Source organism: Pan troglodytes, chromosome 5, assembly GCF_028858775.2.
Source record: "Pan troglodytes isolate AG18354 chromosome 5, NHGRI_mPanTro3-v2.0_pri, whole genome shotgun sequence".
Lineage (NCBI taxonomy): Eukaryota > Metazoa > Chordata > Mammalia > Primates > Hominidae > Pan > Pan troglodytes.
The window spans coordinates 45,261,502-45,280,849 of NC_072403.2; the positions used below are offsets into that span (position 1 = coordinate 45,261,502).

General features: G+C 42.9%; 1 protein-coding gene across 6 annotated transcripts in view; it reads right to left on the reverse strand.

Moving 5' to 3' along the window:
• Positions 1 to 19,348, reverse strand: part of KIF6 (kinesin family member 6) — a 382,518-nt gene that overhangs the window by 32,292 nt on the left and 330,878 nt on the right. For all 6 annotated transcript variants that reach the window (XM_016955398.4, XM_016955396.4, XM_016955395.4 and 3 more), the window contains one exon: positions 16,918 to 16,968. In XM_016955398.4, the coding sequence (XP_016810887.1) occupies positions 16,918 to 16,968 (51 nt within the window). The remainder of the gene's footprint in view (positions 1 to 16,917; positions 16,969 to 19,348) is intronic.

The following is a 19,348-nucleotide window of genomic DNA, read 5'->3' on the forward strand; positions in this document are numbered from 1 at the left end:
GCCTGTTCCATGCCCTTGGCTGGACTAGGAATCCTAAAGAAGATGATGTTGAAATTTCCAAGCATTCACCAAAGCCAAAAGGGGCCCTCTGGGCCTCTGTAGAGCAAAGGCTGTGGGGCCCACATGGCTGTCACCTAACCAGTGCCCTGCGTGGGAAGGGGAAGTGAGTTATGTGGCTCTACCATGGCAGACAAGACATCAGAGCCAGGAGGCATTCCAGGTGGTTGTCTTGGCCATCCAACTACCCAACTAATGATTCATTTGCTGAATACCCACTCTGGGCCTCCTTGGGGCTCAGCTGTCTCACACAACCATAGATCACTTCAGCCTCACCTTGTTTGAGAAGTCAAAGTGTCTATTCTTACGGAGATTGATGGCGTTCATAGCTCAATTACCACAGTGGTCAGCAGCTCAGAGGCAAAGATTCTGGCTTCCCAATCAGACCATTTCCTGTTTAATGGCTCAAATTTATTGTCAGCTGGAGCCGTCACATGCCGACGGGTGCTCAGTGCTGCCATCCATCCTGGTGCTGATTTTGTAACACCTTAGCAGACCCAAGCATGCCCAGATTTAAGGGTGTGCTGAATGACCCTGTGGACACATGGCTGTACCTGATAATTTCTTGGGCACACTCACCCCCACTGCCACAGACCCTGCACTCACTGCCACTGCCTTCCCCTCAGGAAGAGCAGGGCACTCTGTGAGAAGATAAATGGCTGTACTTTATTACAATCAGAAACGTGCCAGATGCCTGCTTGTAGAAAACCCAGACCCTGACAGTCCCCTCATAGAAGGCCATCCACCATCTCTTCCTGTGTGAGTAATCTTCCCTGCTACAACTGTGGGCCTCTCTGTCCAAGGTTGTCCCCCTGGGATGGCGGCCTCTCTCCTTCAGATCTGCTCCTTCTCACCAGCATGTTCTCTGTGGAGGAGGCAGACTGTAAAGTCAGAGGGTCAGCGTGTACTAGGGTCAGTCGGCAATATAAAGGAGACCCTAGGGCCATACACCATACACAGGGAAGACATTCCTAATCTTATTACTGCTTGAACTTGGCATGGATCCTATTCATGGTCACCTCTGTTCAAATGGGAGCTCTCTCTCATCTCTCTCCACGACTCCTTCTGCTGGAACCCCAGATCCATCTTTTGGTTACTGGTCTGCATTTCTCTTATCACCACCACTAAGAGCCTGGCTCAGTGATTTCTGGGTCTGACCCACAAGGTTCCCCTTTTTCCCTGGTGCACAGCACCTCTCCCAGCCTACCCCTCCAGGGGCAGCCTTCCAGTCCGCTGTGACTTTCTCTCTCCTCCATTGGAAGTGTGCCTGAAGTTCTGAACTCAGGTTTCTCTCAAAGCTCTGAGTACCTTGGCAGTTCTCCCTCCTGTCACTTAAGCCTCATGGACTCGTGGTGACCATATGGCTCAGTGCAGTGGCTTCTTAGAGACATTAGTAGGAAACTTGGCATGCCTACAATCCAGCTGCATCTTTATTGCACTGGACCAGCCAGGGGGCAGTGTTCTCAGGACGCATATGATCTTTTGGGGAGAGCAGTTTTTCTTGCACCTATAAGAGCCAGCACAGGCATTCTTCCTATGAAAACCTCTAATGAAGATGGTTAGTAGGGTTCCATTGATTCTCTTGACTGGCTAATTAGAGAAATTTCAGGAGTTTTAAAAATTGAGTTGTGGATCCTTCATCAAGCTGTCTCCCTCTTCTTTTGGAAAACATACCTGCTACTAGCCAATTTGTAAATTAATCCTTTCATTTGGCAATAATTTATCATATATTGGAGTCAAAAGTGAGTTCTGAGACAGACCACACAGTAGAACTGGCACATTTTCAAAGTGAAATGGCGAGAGCTGGCTAGACAACCCAAACACTCACATCAGCATTTGAAAAGGGCCAAAATAAATGTTTGACGAGAATTCCTTTAAAAAGAGCTAGCAGTTTGCCTAAGCCTACCTCCTCTCCCTCCTTGGGGGTGGTGTGTGTGGAGATGCTTCTTCCTCCCTCAGGGGCAGTGAAGGAGCCCGAGAGACCACGCAGAAAGTTTGCTGAGAATTCTCGGGGATCTGTGTGGGTGCTGGGGGTGGGGGGCAAGAAGGCCAGAATGCACTACTGTCGATTTTTATTCAGGAGCTCTAGAGGGTGGGGCATGGGCTGATGATCTGCTAGTGGCAAGAGCAGGGTTACTACTGTGTTTCTGTTGACCCAACATGGGCTATAAGCACAGAAGAGAGGCAGGTTAGGGGCATTTTGGATCAGTGGTGTGCTGGTAAGTGTTTAACAACCAGCTCTCTGGAAGAAAAAAGCCCTGATTTTCAGTGTTTGCCAATTTTTGGGGTACAAATACTCCTGTTCAGTCTACCAACATGATGTTCCTGAATTTGGAGTTGGGAAAAAATGTACACGATCAGCCCTTGAGAGCCAGTGGGAGCTGGCTCCAGCACGCCTCTGAGCTCCTCTACCACAACACTTGACACTTACATTCTTTCTCATGGGGCCACCTAGAGGGGCAATGGGAATGCAGGAGAAGGAAACCTGGAGGCGGGCAACCTGGGGGTGGTATGCTGGGCCTATTCCTAGCTCATTGACTTCTCCACCCTCTTTTACCTTCCTTACACCCTCTGCCTTCTGTCTGGGCTCCTCCAGTGGGGAACAGCAGCAAGTAACTGGAGGGTAGGAGGAGAGAGAGGCCAAGCTATTTCTTCATTGGAGACATCTCTGCGGGGGTCACAAGCTGGACACATGGCTTGACTGAAGGTCACAGCTCGTATCAGATGGCCAGGGCCTTTCTGCACAGCCCTGACAGTCTTTAAATTCCAGTAACTTCTCCCTGTCTTGTCCAGGCCTAGGGACAGCAATGCTTCCTGCCTTGCTGCAGTGACTATCTCTGGGGTGCTCTCCCTTGCAGTTTCCCTACACTCTGCTTATGCCTCTGTAGATAGGTCTTTATCCAATTCTCTTCACAACGTCTCATCTGAGTGCTGACATCTGCTTCTTGTTAGGACCCTGACCCATATAGTTTCAAATTGGGTAAGAAACCGCCCAATAAGGCACATTCCCTCAAGTTAAGGGACCTGCTGGTGAGGGATCTCCAGAGACCCATGAAACCACCCCAAATTAGGAAGAGTCTGCTTTGAATATCTACCAGGCCCAGAGAGTCCAAGGCCACATTACAGCAGAACCATTCAAGTGAGATTTTACCAATGGCCCTTCCTCCCTTCCTTCTTTCCTCTAATCCCTTCTTGAGGAAATCGAGCCTTAGCAGGCTAAGGAAGGGAGGGAGTTAGAAAGAGAGATGACTATTTCCCTCTCCTCCTCACAGTTGGCCTGAGTTGGGGTAAGGGAGAGAAGTCTTATCTCTTGATGAAATCGGAATTATTAAGATTGCAATTACTATATAAAATGACCACTCTTTTTAGTTTGTAATTAACAATGAATGACCAATTCAGTTATGGGGTTGATCAATTTCCATCCAGGGGCAGAGGAAGAACTTTCCCTCCTACGAAGATGGAAAGAGACAGTGGGAGAACAACAAAAAAGTAACCTTCAGGGCACTTCCCTGTATCATTCATGTCAGGCACACCACCAACAGCTATTAAGTCCCTACCAAAAATTACAATGCGCCTGGAGAAGAAAATAAGTGGTAAATTTTCTGTTTTCACCTTTAAGTAAAATGATCCTGACATAAATGGTAGTGAGGAGAATTAAGATTAATCAGAATTGAATTGGGATTCACTTTTTACTACCACTTCTATCACAATGATTCCACTAAAACAGTAATTTTTATTTGATCTGTGAAGCCTTGGGATCTAATCCTTCATAGAGTTCTGGGAATTATTATAAACCATTGCAAACACAAAAAGTTCAGAGAATGATATAAATAACACCCATGTACTGACTATATTTTGAAATATCTAAATAGTTTGCTGCAGTTTCATTTTTTAATTTTAAATAGAATATTACAGAATTGGTAGAAGCATCCTTCACAATTCACTACCCTTTCTCTTGGGCAGGCTCCTGGCTCTTTACAACAGCTCTCTCATGATTTCTCAAATAGATATCAGGATTTTCAAAATACCACTTAAAGCTTTCTGTTGGTTATTTGCACCCATCATTTGTATTTCAGCACAGCCAACCTTGGTTTCCTGTTGGTTGTTCTTTCCCAAACTAATCATCACCTTCTCTGGGGAGATGGGAAAGTCTTACCCAACTCCAGTACACATGCAACAGAACTGTTCCTAGGAAACACCAAGGCCTTTCTTGGTCCGAGATTTGCCAAGCACAGATGGTGATTTTCATCATGTGTAAAGGAAAAAGAGGACAGATGGAGGGGCCAGCCATAATACATTCTAGTCTAGCAGATGAGATGCAGAGGCTAGAATTTTGTCTTCTATATGTTTGGTCAAATGCCTAATTTGCTCAAAGCAGCAGCCATGATTTCTGCACATTTGCATGATGAAAAAAATGGCTCTGGCAATTGGTAACAAGATCATCTGGGATCAGTGCTTAAAGGAATAGACAGCCCCTTCTTGGGTGTGATTGAGTTTTTTTGCAAGAAAGAGTGATCAATGGTGTCTGTGAGTAAATATGGCTAGAGCAGTGTAGTGACTGTGTCTTGTGGAGGCCTTCAATGCTGCTGGTGGCCCAGAGCCATGGTCAGCTCTGTGGCAAGGAGTCTGAAATTGTCTCTGTTTGCTGATGACTTGAATTTATATATAGAAAACCCTAAAGACTCAACCAAAAAACTTTTGGTTGATAAGTGAGTTCAGTAAAGTTACAGGATACCAAATCAGCATATAAAAGCCAGTAGCATTTCTATATACTAACAACAAACTATCTGAAAGAGAAATTAAAAAAAAACTCCATTAATGATAGCAACAACAACAAAAAAACCCAAAGAACGAACAAACAAAAATTGGGTGTAAATTTAACTAAGGAGGTATAATTGAAAACTACAAAACACTGATGAAAGAAATGGAAAAAAACCCACAGATAAATGGAAAGATATCTTGTATTCATGGATTTGAAGAATTAATATTGTTAAAATATTCATACTACCCAAAGCAACATATAGATTCAATGCAATCCTTATGAAAACTCCAATGTTATTTTTTTACAGAAATAGAAAAAAAATCCTAACGTTCATCTGGAACCACAAAAGACCTTCAATAGTCAAAGTAATCTTGAGCAAAAGGAACAGAGCTGGAGGCATTACACTCTCTGTTTTTAAAATTTACTACAAAGCTATAGTAATCAAAACAGCAGGGCACTGTGATAAACAGACACATTGACCAATGCAACAGGAGAGAAAGCCCAGAAATAAACCTACATATTTATGGCCAGTTGATTTTTGACCAAGGTGCCAAGATCATACAATGGGGAAACAACAGTTTTTTCAATAAAAGGTGTTGGGAAAACTGGATATCCACATGCTCAAGAATAAAATTGGATCCCTATCTCAAACCATAAAGAAAAATTGCCTCAAAATAGATGAAAGACTTAAATATAAGATCTGAAACTATAAAACTACCAGAAAAAAACATAAGGGGAATAGTTCAACAACATTAATCTAGGCAATGATTTCCTGGCTATGACCCTGAAAGCACAGACAACAAAACAAACTTGCACAAATTGGATTATATCAGACTAAAACGCTTTTGCACAGCAAAGGAAACAATCAACAGACTAAAGAGATAACCCAGAGTGGAAAAAAATATTGGCAAACCATACATCTGATAAAGGGTTTATATTCAAAATATATAATGGACTCAAGCAACTCAACAGCAAGAAAACACATAACCCTATTAAAAAAATGGGCAAAGGACCTGAATGGAGATTTCTCTAATGAAGACAAACAAATGGCCAACAGGTTCATGAGAAAATGCTCAACATCCCTAATCATTAGGGAAATGCAAATTAAAATCACAATAAGATATCACCTCACACCTGTTAAAATGGCTATAAGAAAGATGAAAGATAAGTGTTGGTGAGGATGTGGAGAAAAGAGAACCCTTGTACACTGTTGGTGGAAATGTAAATTGGTACAGTTGTCATAGAAAACAGTATGGAGGTTGTTGAAAATACTAAAATAGAACCACCATGTGATCCAGCAACCTTGCTTCTGGGTATATATCTGAAGGAACTGAAATCAGTATGTTGAAGAGATATCTGCATTTCCATGTTCATTGTAGCATTGTTCACAATAGCCACAACATTGAATCAACCCATCAACAGATGAATGGATAAATAAAATGTGGTATATATACACAATGGAATACTATTAACCCTTAAACGAGAGGAAATTCTGTCATTTCCAACAACATGAATGAAACTGGAGGACATTATGCTAAGTTAAATAAGCCAGGCACAGAAAGACAAATAGTGCATGATCTCACTTATGTGAGAATCTGAAATAGTTGAACTCATAGAAATAGAGGCTAGAATGGTGGTTACCAGGGGTGGGAGGTCAGGAGAGGGAGATGTTGGTCAAAGGGTACAAAGTTTCAATTAGATAGGAGGAATGTTTTTGAGATCTATTGCACAGCAGTGTGAACACAAGGAGTAATAATGGACATTTCAAAATTGCTGGGAGTAAATTTCAAATGTCTCACCACAAAAAAAATCATGGGTGAGGCAATGAATATGTTAATTAGCTTGATTTAAACATTCTACATTGTATACACATATCACAACATCACAATGTACCCCCAAAATATATATAATTATGGCTTTTCAATTAGAAATAATATTAAGAGAAGCAAACAAAAATACCAAAAATGGTTGAGTAATGAATGGCAAATTTCCTCTCTCTGCTTGAGCTGGGACATCGATCTCCTGCCCTTGGACGTTGGCACTCTGGCACTCAGGCCTTTGGACTCAGACTGGGACTTACATTTTTGGCTGCCCTGGTTCCCAGGCCTGCAGGTTTGGACTAGAACTACAGTTAGACTTTCCTGGGCCCGCAGCTTGCAGATGGCAGATCATAGGATTTCTCAGCCTCCACACTGAGTGAGCCAATTCCTTCCAAAAAATCTCTCTCCATATGTCAATATATTTCCTATTGGTTCTGCTTATCTGGACAACCCTGACCAATACACAGGGTGAATGCTCTTTTTGCTAAACCAGAGTTGCTATTGCAGGCTGGCACCAGGGCTGACATAGAGTCTTCCTCTGCCCTCCAGAATGGTTGGTGCGGGAGCCTTAAACCACTCAATGGGTCTGAACCCTTGGCAGTTGGGAACTGGCAGGGAAATGGTGTGCAGGCTCCTCCTCACTCCCAGCCTCTCCCTTGAGCATGGAAATTCGGCCTTAGCCGAATTTAGACCTCATGTCACTGAGGATGGCCCTATATTCACAATCAACTGTGGATTAGAATTAAGTGGTGAGACACACTGTTGATGGTTTTATAGAGTTACCTGAATTCTTTTGGAACCAACTGAGATGTCATCTCAGCCTTAGAGGGCAGCTGCATCCTTTATATCCTGCCTTATTTCAAGGAGTCAACAATTTTATTTCTGAGAGGGTGAAAACATCTGTAATCCATCCAAGCTCTCCCATGTCTCCGCACCAAGGTTGCGAGTGTTTTCTGCATGTCTGAAGGAAGCCTGCCTTCACAGAGGTAATACTGTGACACTTGAGGGCTGTGGAGTGCTAGAGATTCATCTGTTCATTCAACAAGCAGTCAGTGAAGGCCAGCTAAGCCTCAGGAACTGTGCCCGGCACTGGGCTATCATCTGGTCCAACCACGTCATTTTACGGATGTAGAAACCTGAGCGCAGAGCCCCTCAGCTGCTGGCACATCTTTAAGGCAAAAATGTGATGCCTAAGTTTCACTCATTCATTCAATAAACACTTATGGAGGACCTACTGCGTGACAGTCACTGTGCTTGGTGTTGGGGAAAGAAAGACAATCTGTCCAGTGGGGGAGACACAGACTAATCATCACTGTCTAGTGTGACTAGCTGCATCACAGAGGGATATGCAGAGTTCTGTGTGAGCCCAGAGGGAGCTGAGATAGCTCTGGGGAGGGGAAGTTTGGACTATCTGACTTTGGAAATGTTTTAAACAGAGCCATGATATCGGAAGAAAGAAGATATATTAAAAGCTGCAGAACTCTTTCTTCAAATACAAGCTTAATGGAAAAAAAAAAGATCTGAAGTTGTTTTGGTTGAATTTGAGTGGGCGAGAATCCCAAAGCTGCGCTGTTTGCACAGTGGCTGTCCTCACCCTTGCCTCGTGGTCCTGAAGGGGCTGTGGAGACCATCTAGGTTGCACAGAGCACATTTTGCAGACCACTGGGCTAGAGGATGCTGGAAGATCCCCTTCCATTGTTTTCTCTTTTTCTTTTTTTTTTTTTTTTTAAATTTGCTGTCTCCCAGGCTGTAGTGCAGTGGCTCACAGCAGTCTTGACTTCAAGGAATCTTCCCGCCTTAGCCTCCCAAGTAGCTAGGACTACAGGTATGTGCTGCTGTATCTGGCTAATTTTTTAATCTTTTCTAGAAATGAGGTCTCGCTATGCTGCCCAGGCTGGTCTCCAACTGCTGGCCTCAAGTGATTCTCCTACCTTGGCCTCCCAAAGTACTGAGATTACAGGTATGAGCCACTGTGCCTGCCCTGCCATCCCCCATCCCCCCCATCCCCCCCATCCCCCCCCAACCCCGGTTTCAGTTCAGTCTCAATCAGTGGTTCCTCTCCATATCCTTGGATTCCCAGTTTCACACACTGGATCATGCTAGGTGCTCAGTGAAATCTGGGGAATAAATGGTTGACAGTCTGGCCTTTTGCTTTCTCTTAAATTTGTTGTCCCTAGGTGCAGAACTGCAAAAAGCATTTCAAAACTCAGTCTTTACCAATTTTACATCAAATGGGAGAAAGTGGCATCAACAGCCGAGGCCTGTCTTTGAAGAACAACAGGGATGCCACAAGAGGTCACTGCAGGAATGCTGGTTGGGGGAAAAGAGCCCTCTCAGAGGACTAAACTAGAACAACGCAGTGAAACAGGGAGCCAGCAGCTTCAGAGCCTCTCTCCAACCCGTAAGGCCCTTGCAGGGGACTCAGAGCTGCCTCTGCCTGATTTCCCGGGTCAGGTAGTGAAACACCAGCCAGTGGCAATCCCAGGGCTCCACGTGGCATCACAGTCAAATGGCTTGTTCTTGGGGGCTGCTTTTGTTCAAGGAGATCTTTGTTCCTGGGGCAGTGAGAAGAGGGAGGAGGGAGGTGGAAAGAGGGGTAGTGCCCAAGAGGTAGTATTCGTGGGGGAATCTCAGCCATCCTTTGGAACTTGTTGATCTTAAGTTTAAGATATTTTCTTTTTTTAATTAATACTATCAGTATAACTATCTTCTATAACAGTATATGAAACATGCTCGCTGTCGAGGAAATGGGATGTTCCAGTAAGCTCTGTTTTCACAGAAGTTGGGTCAAGGGGTAAACGCAGAGAAGCGTAAATGCAGAGAAACCCCCATCCCGCACACAAACACACAAACCACACACACATATAACATGTACAACATATCCATACCACCAACACACCACACACACACACAAACCCACAAACCACACACATACACACCACACACACAAGCACAAAACACACATACAACACATACAACATATCCAACATACCACATACACACATACCACATGCCACATATACATACAATACATACAACATACCCACACTGCACACATACCACATATACACATACATACAACACATATCCATACCACATACACACACACCACATGCCGCATATACACAGCACACACGTACATACACAACAGACACACGCATACACACACCCCAACTAACCCAAACTATTTCCCACTCTTCTCTGTGGTTCAGAATCCTGCCCATTCCTCAAGACTCAGCCCAGGCCTGTGGTCTTGGTGACAACCCCCCAGGGCCACTCCTGCTGGTAAGAACGGGAAGTTCTCATGGCCTGTCCCTCTCACCTGACACATTTCACATGCTGCTTGGTAGTGTGATGTATCTTTTAAATTTTAACCACAGGCACCTGTTAAGGGTTTTGATTGTGAACTGAACAAGATCCAGCCCTGATCAAATATTGCTTAGAAGAGATATTTGAGAGAGAGGCCACAGCCCACGTTCCTGGGGCTGGATTCTTCCAGTTTTAGTCCTGCTCTGTGTGGCCATCAGAAAGCTGAGTACCCGGATCCTATTATCTTGGCCGCTCACATAAACGCTTTCAGTGAGCTATGCTTTAATGTCAGGCCTCTAGCTTTTATAGAGGGTCGATACAAGAATCATCTGGTTGAATAACATTTCGGTATCTTTTGTAAAACTGCAGTTGAAGACATCGTTCACTGTGTCACTCAGTGTCCTTTATACAAGGATCCACACGATAAATTCTGGCTTGTATTTAGTTCCAGGAAGAAATTCTATTTTCTGCAGATAAATTAGTTAGTATGCTTCCTGCTGTCAGAAAATGAAAACTATGTAACTCTGGGTGCCTCTTTTTTTTGCTTAGCAGCTAGACAAGAGAGAGCCAAATTTATTGCCTGTGTGTTGTAATTTGCTCAGCTGTGGAGTCCAAAAGCACTTATGCCTTCTACTTCTTTTAAATGGACTTATTTTATTTTATGCTCAAATGTCTCATTGTGCTTTTGCAAAATGTGTGAGTCTGGAAGTCACCTGGGGAAGCATTCATCTGGCCATTGACTTGGCCTATTTATTGCTTGTGCTGGCTGCTAGGGATTCGAAGATGAATTCGACTGCACCCACCTTTCCTGGAGCTTACATTTTAGCATGGAGAATATATATGGAAATAAATAATTACAAAATAGGGTTGGTGCTTTAACAGAGACCCATGAGGCAGAGGCAAAAGCAGATTTTGGGAGAAGGGGTCAGGGAAGGCTTCACAGAGGAGGTCAATGTTGAATTGGTTTTGTGGCTACAGTGGGAAGAGGACAGTGAATGGAAGAATGTAGGTAGCTGAATCTGATACTTAAAAAAAGGAGTTGTCTTTTTATGCACATGTCAACTCATCCTGGTTAGATTGGAAACTCTTTGAGGGCAGGCACTGGATACAGCCCTCTGTGGATTCCATGATGCCTGGCAAAGTGCTAAGGGCAGTGCAGCGTGATGGCTGGAACACTGCTGTGGACCCAGGCTACTGGCCTTGCATCCACAGCGGAGCAAAGTTAGGCAGGTTTCCTTAACCCCTTTGGGCCTTAAATGTAAAGTGAGGATAATAGTAACATCTACGTCATTGGGTTGTGAGCATTAAAGAAAGAAACACATGTAGAGAACTTAGTAACATGCCTGGCACATGGTAAAGTACTCAAGAAACATTTGCTGATTAGTCTCATCTGTATTATCAACAATACTAAATCATTTGGGGTCGATAGTACAGTAAAGTGGTAAAAACACACACAACTGAATTCAGCAAAGCACTCTCAGCTCAGCTAGCTGAATCTAGTTAAGTTAGTATCATTTCCAAATGATGCCTAATTTAAAAATAACATTGTTCTATTGTTTCCTGAAATAGTGTGTGGGAGTCAGCCCTCCTATAAGCCCTGATGATGTTCTTAGAGATGGTTATTGATGTTTGTCTTAAAAGACACCCCCAGCTCCGACTGTCACATCTAGGGAGCTCACAAGGTATAATGCTTCTTCAGCCTCCTTTTTGTCTTCATTAGTTCTCCTGTCCACTGAGTTTTAAAAGGACCAGGGTTCGGTAGGTGTTTATGTTTCCCGATGTATCTTGGGTGAGTTGTAAATGAAGAAAGAACCATAGTCTTGACTTTCAGCCAGGAAAGAGAGTAGGAATCCTTATAAAAGCACATGCACAGTCACGCGTGTGTGCACATGCACGCGCGCACACACACACGCACACACCTGGCCATGAAAGGGCCATCCATATGCCATTGGTGTGGTGGCAAATGTTTAACAGCCACTCTCTGGGAAAAAAAAAGCCACATTTATAATACTTGCCAATTTCCTTGGTGTAAATATTTCCAGCATGGCTGATTTGAAGCCACCAGTATGATCTTGCTAAATGTGGATTTGGGAAGAGAGGCACAGCAGCACCTCGTCACACAGTGTTCCCACCACACAGATACAGTGGATACAGATCACTTCAAAAGCACAGATAATAACACAATGTAGTAAATTAACTAGGAAGTGGTGAATTTTGAGTATTTGTTACCTTTGTTTCTTAATATAACTTATTTAATCGTAAACTTATCTAATTTAATTTTAATAACATCTTTGTTTAAAAACGACTCCCCAGATTCCTGGAGTACTAACAGTTTATGGTTTTATGGACTGAGCCAGCTCAGCACACCACTGGGAATGGCTTATCATCATCCATGAATGATTTCTTCCAAATGGTGCCTCTCACATTACCACTAAATCTTTGTTCCTTTGGGATATGGGATTGCCTTTATAGAAATTTCCCTGGGCACACATCTACTTACACATCCAGAGACATATTCTTATGCAAAACATATAAGAAAAACTCTCCTGATCCAACTTGCTCATCACCCTTCCCCACGACAAACCCAAACTGATCACACCCACACTTTCATGAAACCATAGGAACATGTAGGCAAAAGAAAGAAACAATAACAGAGGAAATACTGAGAATGGAGAGTGAGAGAAAGTGAAAAGAAGCAGACAAAGGGAACAGAATGAAAAGGGTGATGGTAGTAGAAGATACACAAAAAAGACGGAAATGAAAGGGGGCGTACCACTGAGTCACTTCTTTACTCTTAGATCTGAAGCCTGAATTACAAAACATCAGGGAATCCAAATACACCGAGTAGGCTGCCTTTACTCTTACAGGAGCCCTCTGTCCTAGCCTTCAGCCCAACTGCTGGGCTGAAGGGCGAGAGTTAAGGTTCTATAAACAATCTGTCTTGAGAGGTTTCTCTCAATGAGGAGAATTCCCATCTGAAATGTGGCCACCTGGGACACACAAGCTCTGGCAGTTCCAAATCTCCATCAGACAACCTCCTAAGGAGCTTGGACGGCAACATGGCATTTAATCTCAGAATGGCAGCTGGGAGATGTTAACACTTCTTCTCTAATTGGGATAGTATGCTTTTAAAATAAATAGGTATTTCAAATGCTCTTAATTAGACTTCCAGCCAAAGTGCTTTCTGTTTGAAGTTTGCTGATTACTTCAGGCAAAGCTAGGCGCTACTGAACCTAACACCTGCTGTAATTCAGAAGACTCCCAGAGAGATGAGCAGAGGAATTAAGGCACAAGCCTGTGATTGAAAACATACAGCAGTTTTCCAAAGGCCCAGGAAGTGTCTGCTCCAGCTGGAAGGACCATCCCTGGGAGGGGTGGGGACTGGGCAGCAGAGAGGATGGAAGATCTCTTGCCCACAAAGTTATGGAAATGGCTTCCCAGACCCAAGATGAAAATTGCCCCTAGAGTTGAGTGGTATTTTTCACATCATTGTTTATTTTTAAATTTCCATTTTTAAATTTTAGATTCAGGGGTACATGTGCAGGTTTATTACAAGGGTATATTGCATGATGCTGAGGTTTGGGCTTGTATTGATCTCGTCATGAAGGTAGTGAACATAGTAACCAATAGGAAGTTTCTCAGCCCTTGACCACTTCCCTTCCTACCTCCTTTTGGAGTCTCTGGTGTTTGTTGTTTCCATCTTTATGTCTGTGTGAACTCAAGATTTAGCTCCCACTTACAAGTGAGAACATGCGGTATTTGGTTTTCTGTTCCTGCGTTAATTCATTTGGGATAATGGCCTGCAGCTGTATTCATGTTGCCGCGAAGGATGTGATTTTGTTCTTTTTTATGGCTGTGTAGTATTCCATGATGTGTACCACATTTTCTTTATCCAATCTGCCATTGATGGGCACCTAGATTGATTCCATGTCTTTGCTATTGTGAATAGTGCTGCAATGAACATAAGTTTGAGTGCCTGTGTCTTTTGGTAGAATGATTTATTTTTCTTTTGGTATATAGCCAGTAATGGGATTGCTGGGTTGAATGGCAGTTCTATTTTTAGTTCTCTTAGAAATCTCTAAACTGCTTTCCAGAGGAGGTAAAATAATTTGTATTCCCACCAGCAGTGTATAAATATACCCTTTTCTGTGCAACCTTGCCAACATCCGTTATTTTTTGACTTTTTAGCAATAGCCATTCTGACTGGTGTGAGATGGTATCTCATTGCGATTTTGATTTGCATCTTTCTGATTATTACTGATGTTGAACATTGTTTTGTATGTTTCTTGGCCACTTGTATGTCTTCTTTTGAGAAGTGTCTGTTCCTGTCTTTGCCCACTTTTTAATAGGTTTCTTTTTTTCTTATTGATTCATTTAAGTTCCTTATAGATTCTGGATATTAATCCTTCATTGGATGCATAGTTTGCAAATATTTTCTCCCATTCTGTAGGTTGTCTATTTACTCTGTTGAGAGCTTCTTTTGCTGTGCAGAAGTTCTTTAGTTTAATTAAGTTCCATTTGTCTATGTTTGATTTTGCTGCATTTGCTTTTGGGGTCTTCATCATAGATTCATTGTCTAGATCAATGTCTAGAAAAGTATATCCTAGGTTTTCTTCTAGAATTTTAACAGATTGAAGTCTTACATGTAAGTCTTTAATTCATCTTGAGTTAATTTTTGTGTATGGTTAGAGGTAGGAATCTAGTTTCATTCTTCTGCAAACGGTTAGTTTTCCCAGCACCATTTATTGAATAGGGTGTTCTTTCCCCATTGTTTATTTTTGTTGACTTTGTTGGAGATCAGTTGGTTGTAGGTATGCAGCTTTATTTCAGGAGTCTTTGTCTTGTTCCATTGGTCTATATGTCTGGTTGTGTACTAATACCATACTGTTTTGGTTACTGTAGCCTTGTAGTTTAGTTTGTAATTGGGTAATGTGATACCTCCAGCTTTGTTCTATTTGCTTAGGATGGCCTTGGCTATGTAGGCTCTTTTATGGTTCCATATGAATTTTAGAATAGTTTTTTTTCTAATTCTGTGAAAAATGACATTGGTAATTTGATAGAAATAGCATTGAATCTGTAGATTGTTTTGGACATTTAAACAATATTGATTCTTCCAATTCATGAGCATGGAATGCTTTTCCATTTATTTGTGTTGTCTATGATTTCTTCCAGCAGTGTTTTACAGGTGTCCTCATAGAGATCTTTCACCTTCATCATTAGATGCATTCCTAGATATTTTAATTTTTTTGTGGCTATTGTAAATGGGTTGCATTCTTGATTGTCAGCATGAAAGTTTTTGGTGTGAATGTACAAAATCACAGCTACTGATTTTGTACATTCATTTTGTATCCTGAGACTTTGCTGAAGTAGTTTATCAGGTCTTGGAGTCTTTTGGCAGAATCTTTAGGGTTTTCTAGGTATACGGTCATATCAGCAAAGAGAGATAACTTGACTTCTCTTCTGTTTGGATGCCTTTTATTTCTTTCTCTGGCCTAATTGCTCTGGCTAGGACTTCCTACATTGTTATTCCTATTGAACCAGCAACATGAAGGCTGAAGAAGAGGGCAGATGTTTCAGGGCCAGGTGGCAGCCCTTGGGGACGACTCCATATCCAGGGACCTGCCAGGGTGAGCACGAAGCAGGATACAGAGGCCCATAAGGTCACCTTGGTACAGTTTTCCAGCAGAGGTCATTCTGCCTTCCCAAGCCTGGCCCAAGGAGTTAGGGCCCTGGGGCAGCCTGGCTCTTTTTTGAAGACACTTCGCAGAATCTCAATTCTAAGTGTGTGCCCAAGTCTCTGGTGCTGGGAGGGCAGTGTACCTGACCCTAGTCCCAGGGCCAACAGTGGGAAGCTCAGAGCTCCAGTTGCTGTGGCTTAGGTGCCCTTGTTCTATGTTCCTGATGTAATCAGCAGCTATTCTATATCATCATTATTACTACTGAAACAAAACAACCAACTTTCCTAATAATACAAATTACCAAAGTCAAATGAGCCATCGTCATGACTTTAGAGGCTCTCCTCTATTTCCCCACCATTGGCCCTGGGTGCTGGATTTCTCCGATTACAGGTAATTGAGGGCCCACACCATCTCAAGGGGAACTTTTTTTGTCTGGAATACATGAGTTTCTTATTTAATCAAAGTTCTCCATAAATTGTTGGTCCCAGCTAGCTAGAGAGGAAATGAGGAGGTTCTACCCAGGATACCCGCTCCACCAGTCCTCTGCAAGCTATACTCTTCTCCTAGGTGACTTCATTGGGTCACATATCAAAAAAGGGTGTTTTCTGCAGATGTTCACTGCTTAAAAGGTGCCAAGGGCCTCTTAGAATATGACTGTCCTTGTTTTGTATTTGCATTCTTCATGCGTAAAGCGGGTTGATCATTGCAGTGGGCAGTAAATAGCATGAGGGCTAACAGCACCAAGCTTGGAACAGAACTGGGTTCAAATACTTGTTTCAACACTCTCTGGCTACATGACCTTGGGAAGGCACTGCATCTCCCCCATCTGGTAAATGCACTTACCTCTTTGGACTGCTGTGGATGAAAGGAGACTGCATATGAGGCTGTGCAACAGACACAGGTCTGTAAACAAATGCTGTTTTCATCATTAACTATTTCTGTTAGGATTAGTTAGTAGTGGCTCTGAAAAGCTCAGATAGGACCTTGAGAATCTGGGACACAGCGGGTGAATTTAGGTGGGGATGTGGGGTGGGAAAGGAGGGGAGGATGAGGCAACAGCTGGAAGAGTAGGGTGCTAGGTGCTGATGGCCAGGCGCAAGAACACAGGCTGGGGAAACAGATCCTGTTAGAGGAGGGGCATCCAAGGAAAGCTGTGTGGATAGCAACCCTTGCCATCCTTAACCTCAGAGAGGGTTTTAAATGGGTTATCTTTTAGCTGGGTTTGGATTCCTAAAATCAGGTCAGTTTATATTACCTTCATCCTCTTCCTGCAGATTCTCTTTGTACCTACCTAGGGCTACTTGCTGTATATGCCGCTGGGTGATTTCTTCCTTCAGGTGACCTGCCAAAGACACAAAAGAAAACTACCAGTGGGTTTCCAATGGGCTGGAGGAACACTGCCTCAGAAGCATGTGGCAAGCTACAGAAAAAAAAAAAAAAGGTAGAGTAAGGGAAACAAAAGCAGGCATAGTTTCCAAGAAATGACCTTCCATGATTCCTAGATCGTGTTGGAAGAAGAGGTTGCAAAGGCCTAGGTGCTGGCACATCAGTGCAAACACACATTTCACCCTTGAGTTCAATCATCTTAGGATTCAAGTATCTTAGCCTGTCACCCATAATTTTCACTGAGGCCCCTATTCTCTTAAATGGTTCTTTCTATTATTAATAAAGGGAAAAGCAGAATTTGGTCTTTTAATAATTTTTAGGCCTACTTTAAAATCCACATCTTTATTTAAGCTACATGAAACTGTGTCAAATAAAAAAAGATGGTGGTTTTAACTGACAATAACCCTAATAGTTGGTCATTTGGTGTGAAACTCATATAATTCTAGTTTACATTAATAAAGGTATGATGCACAGAGAACAGTGATAGTTCCCTTCAGGGAGGTGATAGTTCCACTCTGCTCTACAAGTGAGGAGACATCAGCTGGTATTTGTTCTGGGAGTTACTCTTCATAAGGAACATTTGCAAAATAGAAAATATTCAGAAGATGGTGACTGGAATGGTGAGGGGTCTGAAACCATGCCATCTGAGAACTATTTAAGGTGACATGAGACATTTAGATGTGAAGACAAGACTTGGAGAGGAGGAATGGAGATAATGGCTGTCTTTGAATATCTGAACATTGTCATATGAATTAGAAACAGCTTTATTTTTATCTTGCTCCTGAGGGCAGAAATCAAGTCTAATGAAAGCAGACTTGGGGCTTAATACAAGGAAGAAACAACTCACAATGAGGACTGTCTCAAAATGGATTAAGTTGTCTCAAAATGGATTAAATCTTCTGGCAAAGCAGTGAGCCCCTTCCTGAAAGGGTTCAAGCAGAAGCTGGGTGACCATCTGTTGGGTTGTTAGAGTGAGAATTCCTGCCCTGGGTAGGATCTGGGAGGCAATGACCTCCAGGCTTCCTCCGTCTCTAAAATTCCATGATTTCGTGCATGAAGGATGGGTGAAACAGCAGCCCGGAGTTTGTTTATGTCCAAGGACTCAGCACACTTGTTAAAATGTCAGTGCTGTCTGTATGGCATGTCCCATTTGGGGGATGTGATCAGGCCACTGGGGGATTCCAAGAAAGCCTGGAAAATTCATTGCTTCCTTGTTTAAGATATTTCTTTCCTCACATAAGTACATTCTATACCTCCAAGGCTATAGCTGAATTGAGTATTCAAAAGATGAGTAGATGAGGAAGCAGTCACAAGAGACTTTATCATTTATGGAGAGTTCTAGGGCACCTCTAGAATGTTATAATTGGGAGAGATGGCAGAGGTCATTCAGTTCAACTTTGCAGTCAATTTAGGAATCCCTTCTACAGAAGGAAATGGGCATTTCCTTTCTGACTTGTATGTATTCGAGCTATTCCATTAAGTTATATGTAAGGAATTAATTTTGTGGAGTTGCATCTGCTTCCCTATAATCTTCAGCTATGTGCCTGGCCTGTTTTCTGGATCAGCACAGAAAAAGATCCTCTGTCATTGGCATAGGATCTTCACATATCTGAGGATGCTATGATTGATTTCTCTACTTCGACTTGCCCTTTATGGAGGTCAAACATCACCAGTCCTTAGGTAATACCTCGGAGGCCACTATCTCCAGGAACATCATTGTCTTGGGTAAGGGTCTGGGGCACCTGCATGTCTGTGCCTTGGTTTCCATGTGTCGCCACTGGAGAGAATTATGCATAGAGAGCATGGCAGGCATTGGGCCTAAACAATAATTGCACCCTTATTCCATGTGGGGGAAGGGTGGGAACTTCAGGAGTGTGCTGAGGGGGATTTGGGGAAGTGGAAACTTGACCCAATGATGAGTATTGGTGAACCTGGATCCAACAGGAAAATGACTTGACACCTGAGCCAGCCACAGCCCCAAATGGATCTTTTCCCTACTCAGTGCGATTTGACCCTTATTGTCCATATAAGCAGAGTAAAGAAGTTGGGGACATAAGGCTGCTGCTGGACTGAGACTCTAGGCTGCATCAAACACTGCTGAATTAAATTTTAAGATGGGATAGCACATGCATGCTCCAAATAAAAGGAGATATTGCTGTGACAAATGCAACACACCAATTAGAAACATCTCTTGATTTAGAGTGAGTCATCAAAAGCTTTTTAATCCTGCAGTATGGAGAGTCAGTGATGCTTTGGTGCCCTGCCTGTTTCCTGGGTATCGGGCACAGCCTTATACCACGAGCCTCTCATATGCCTGGGTACTGCCTTCCTAATGA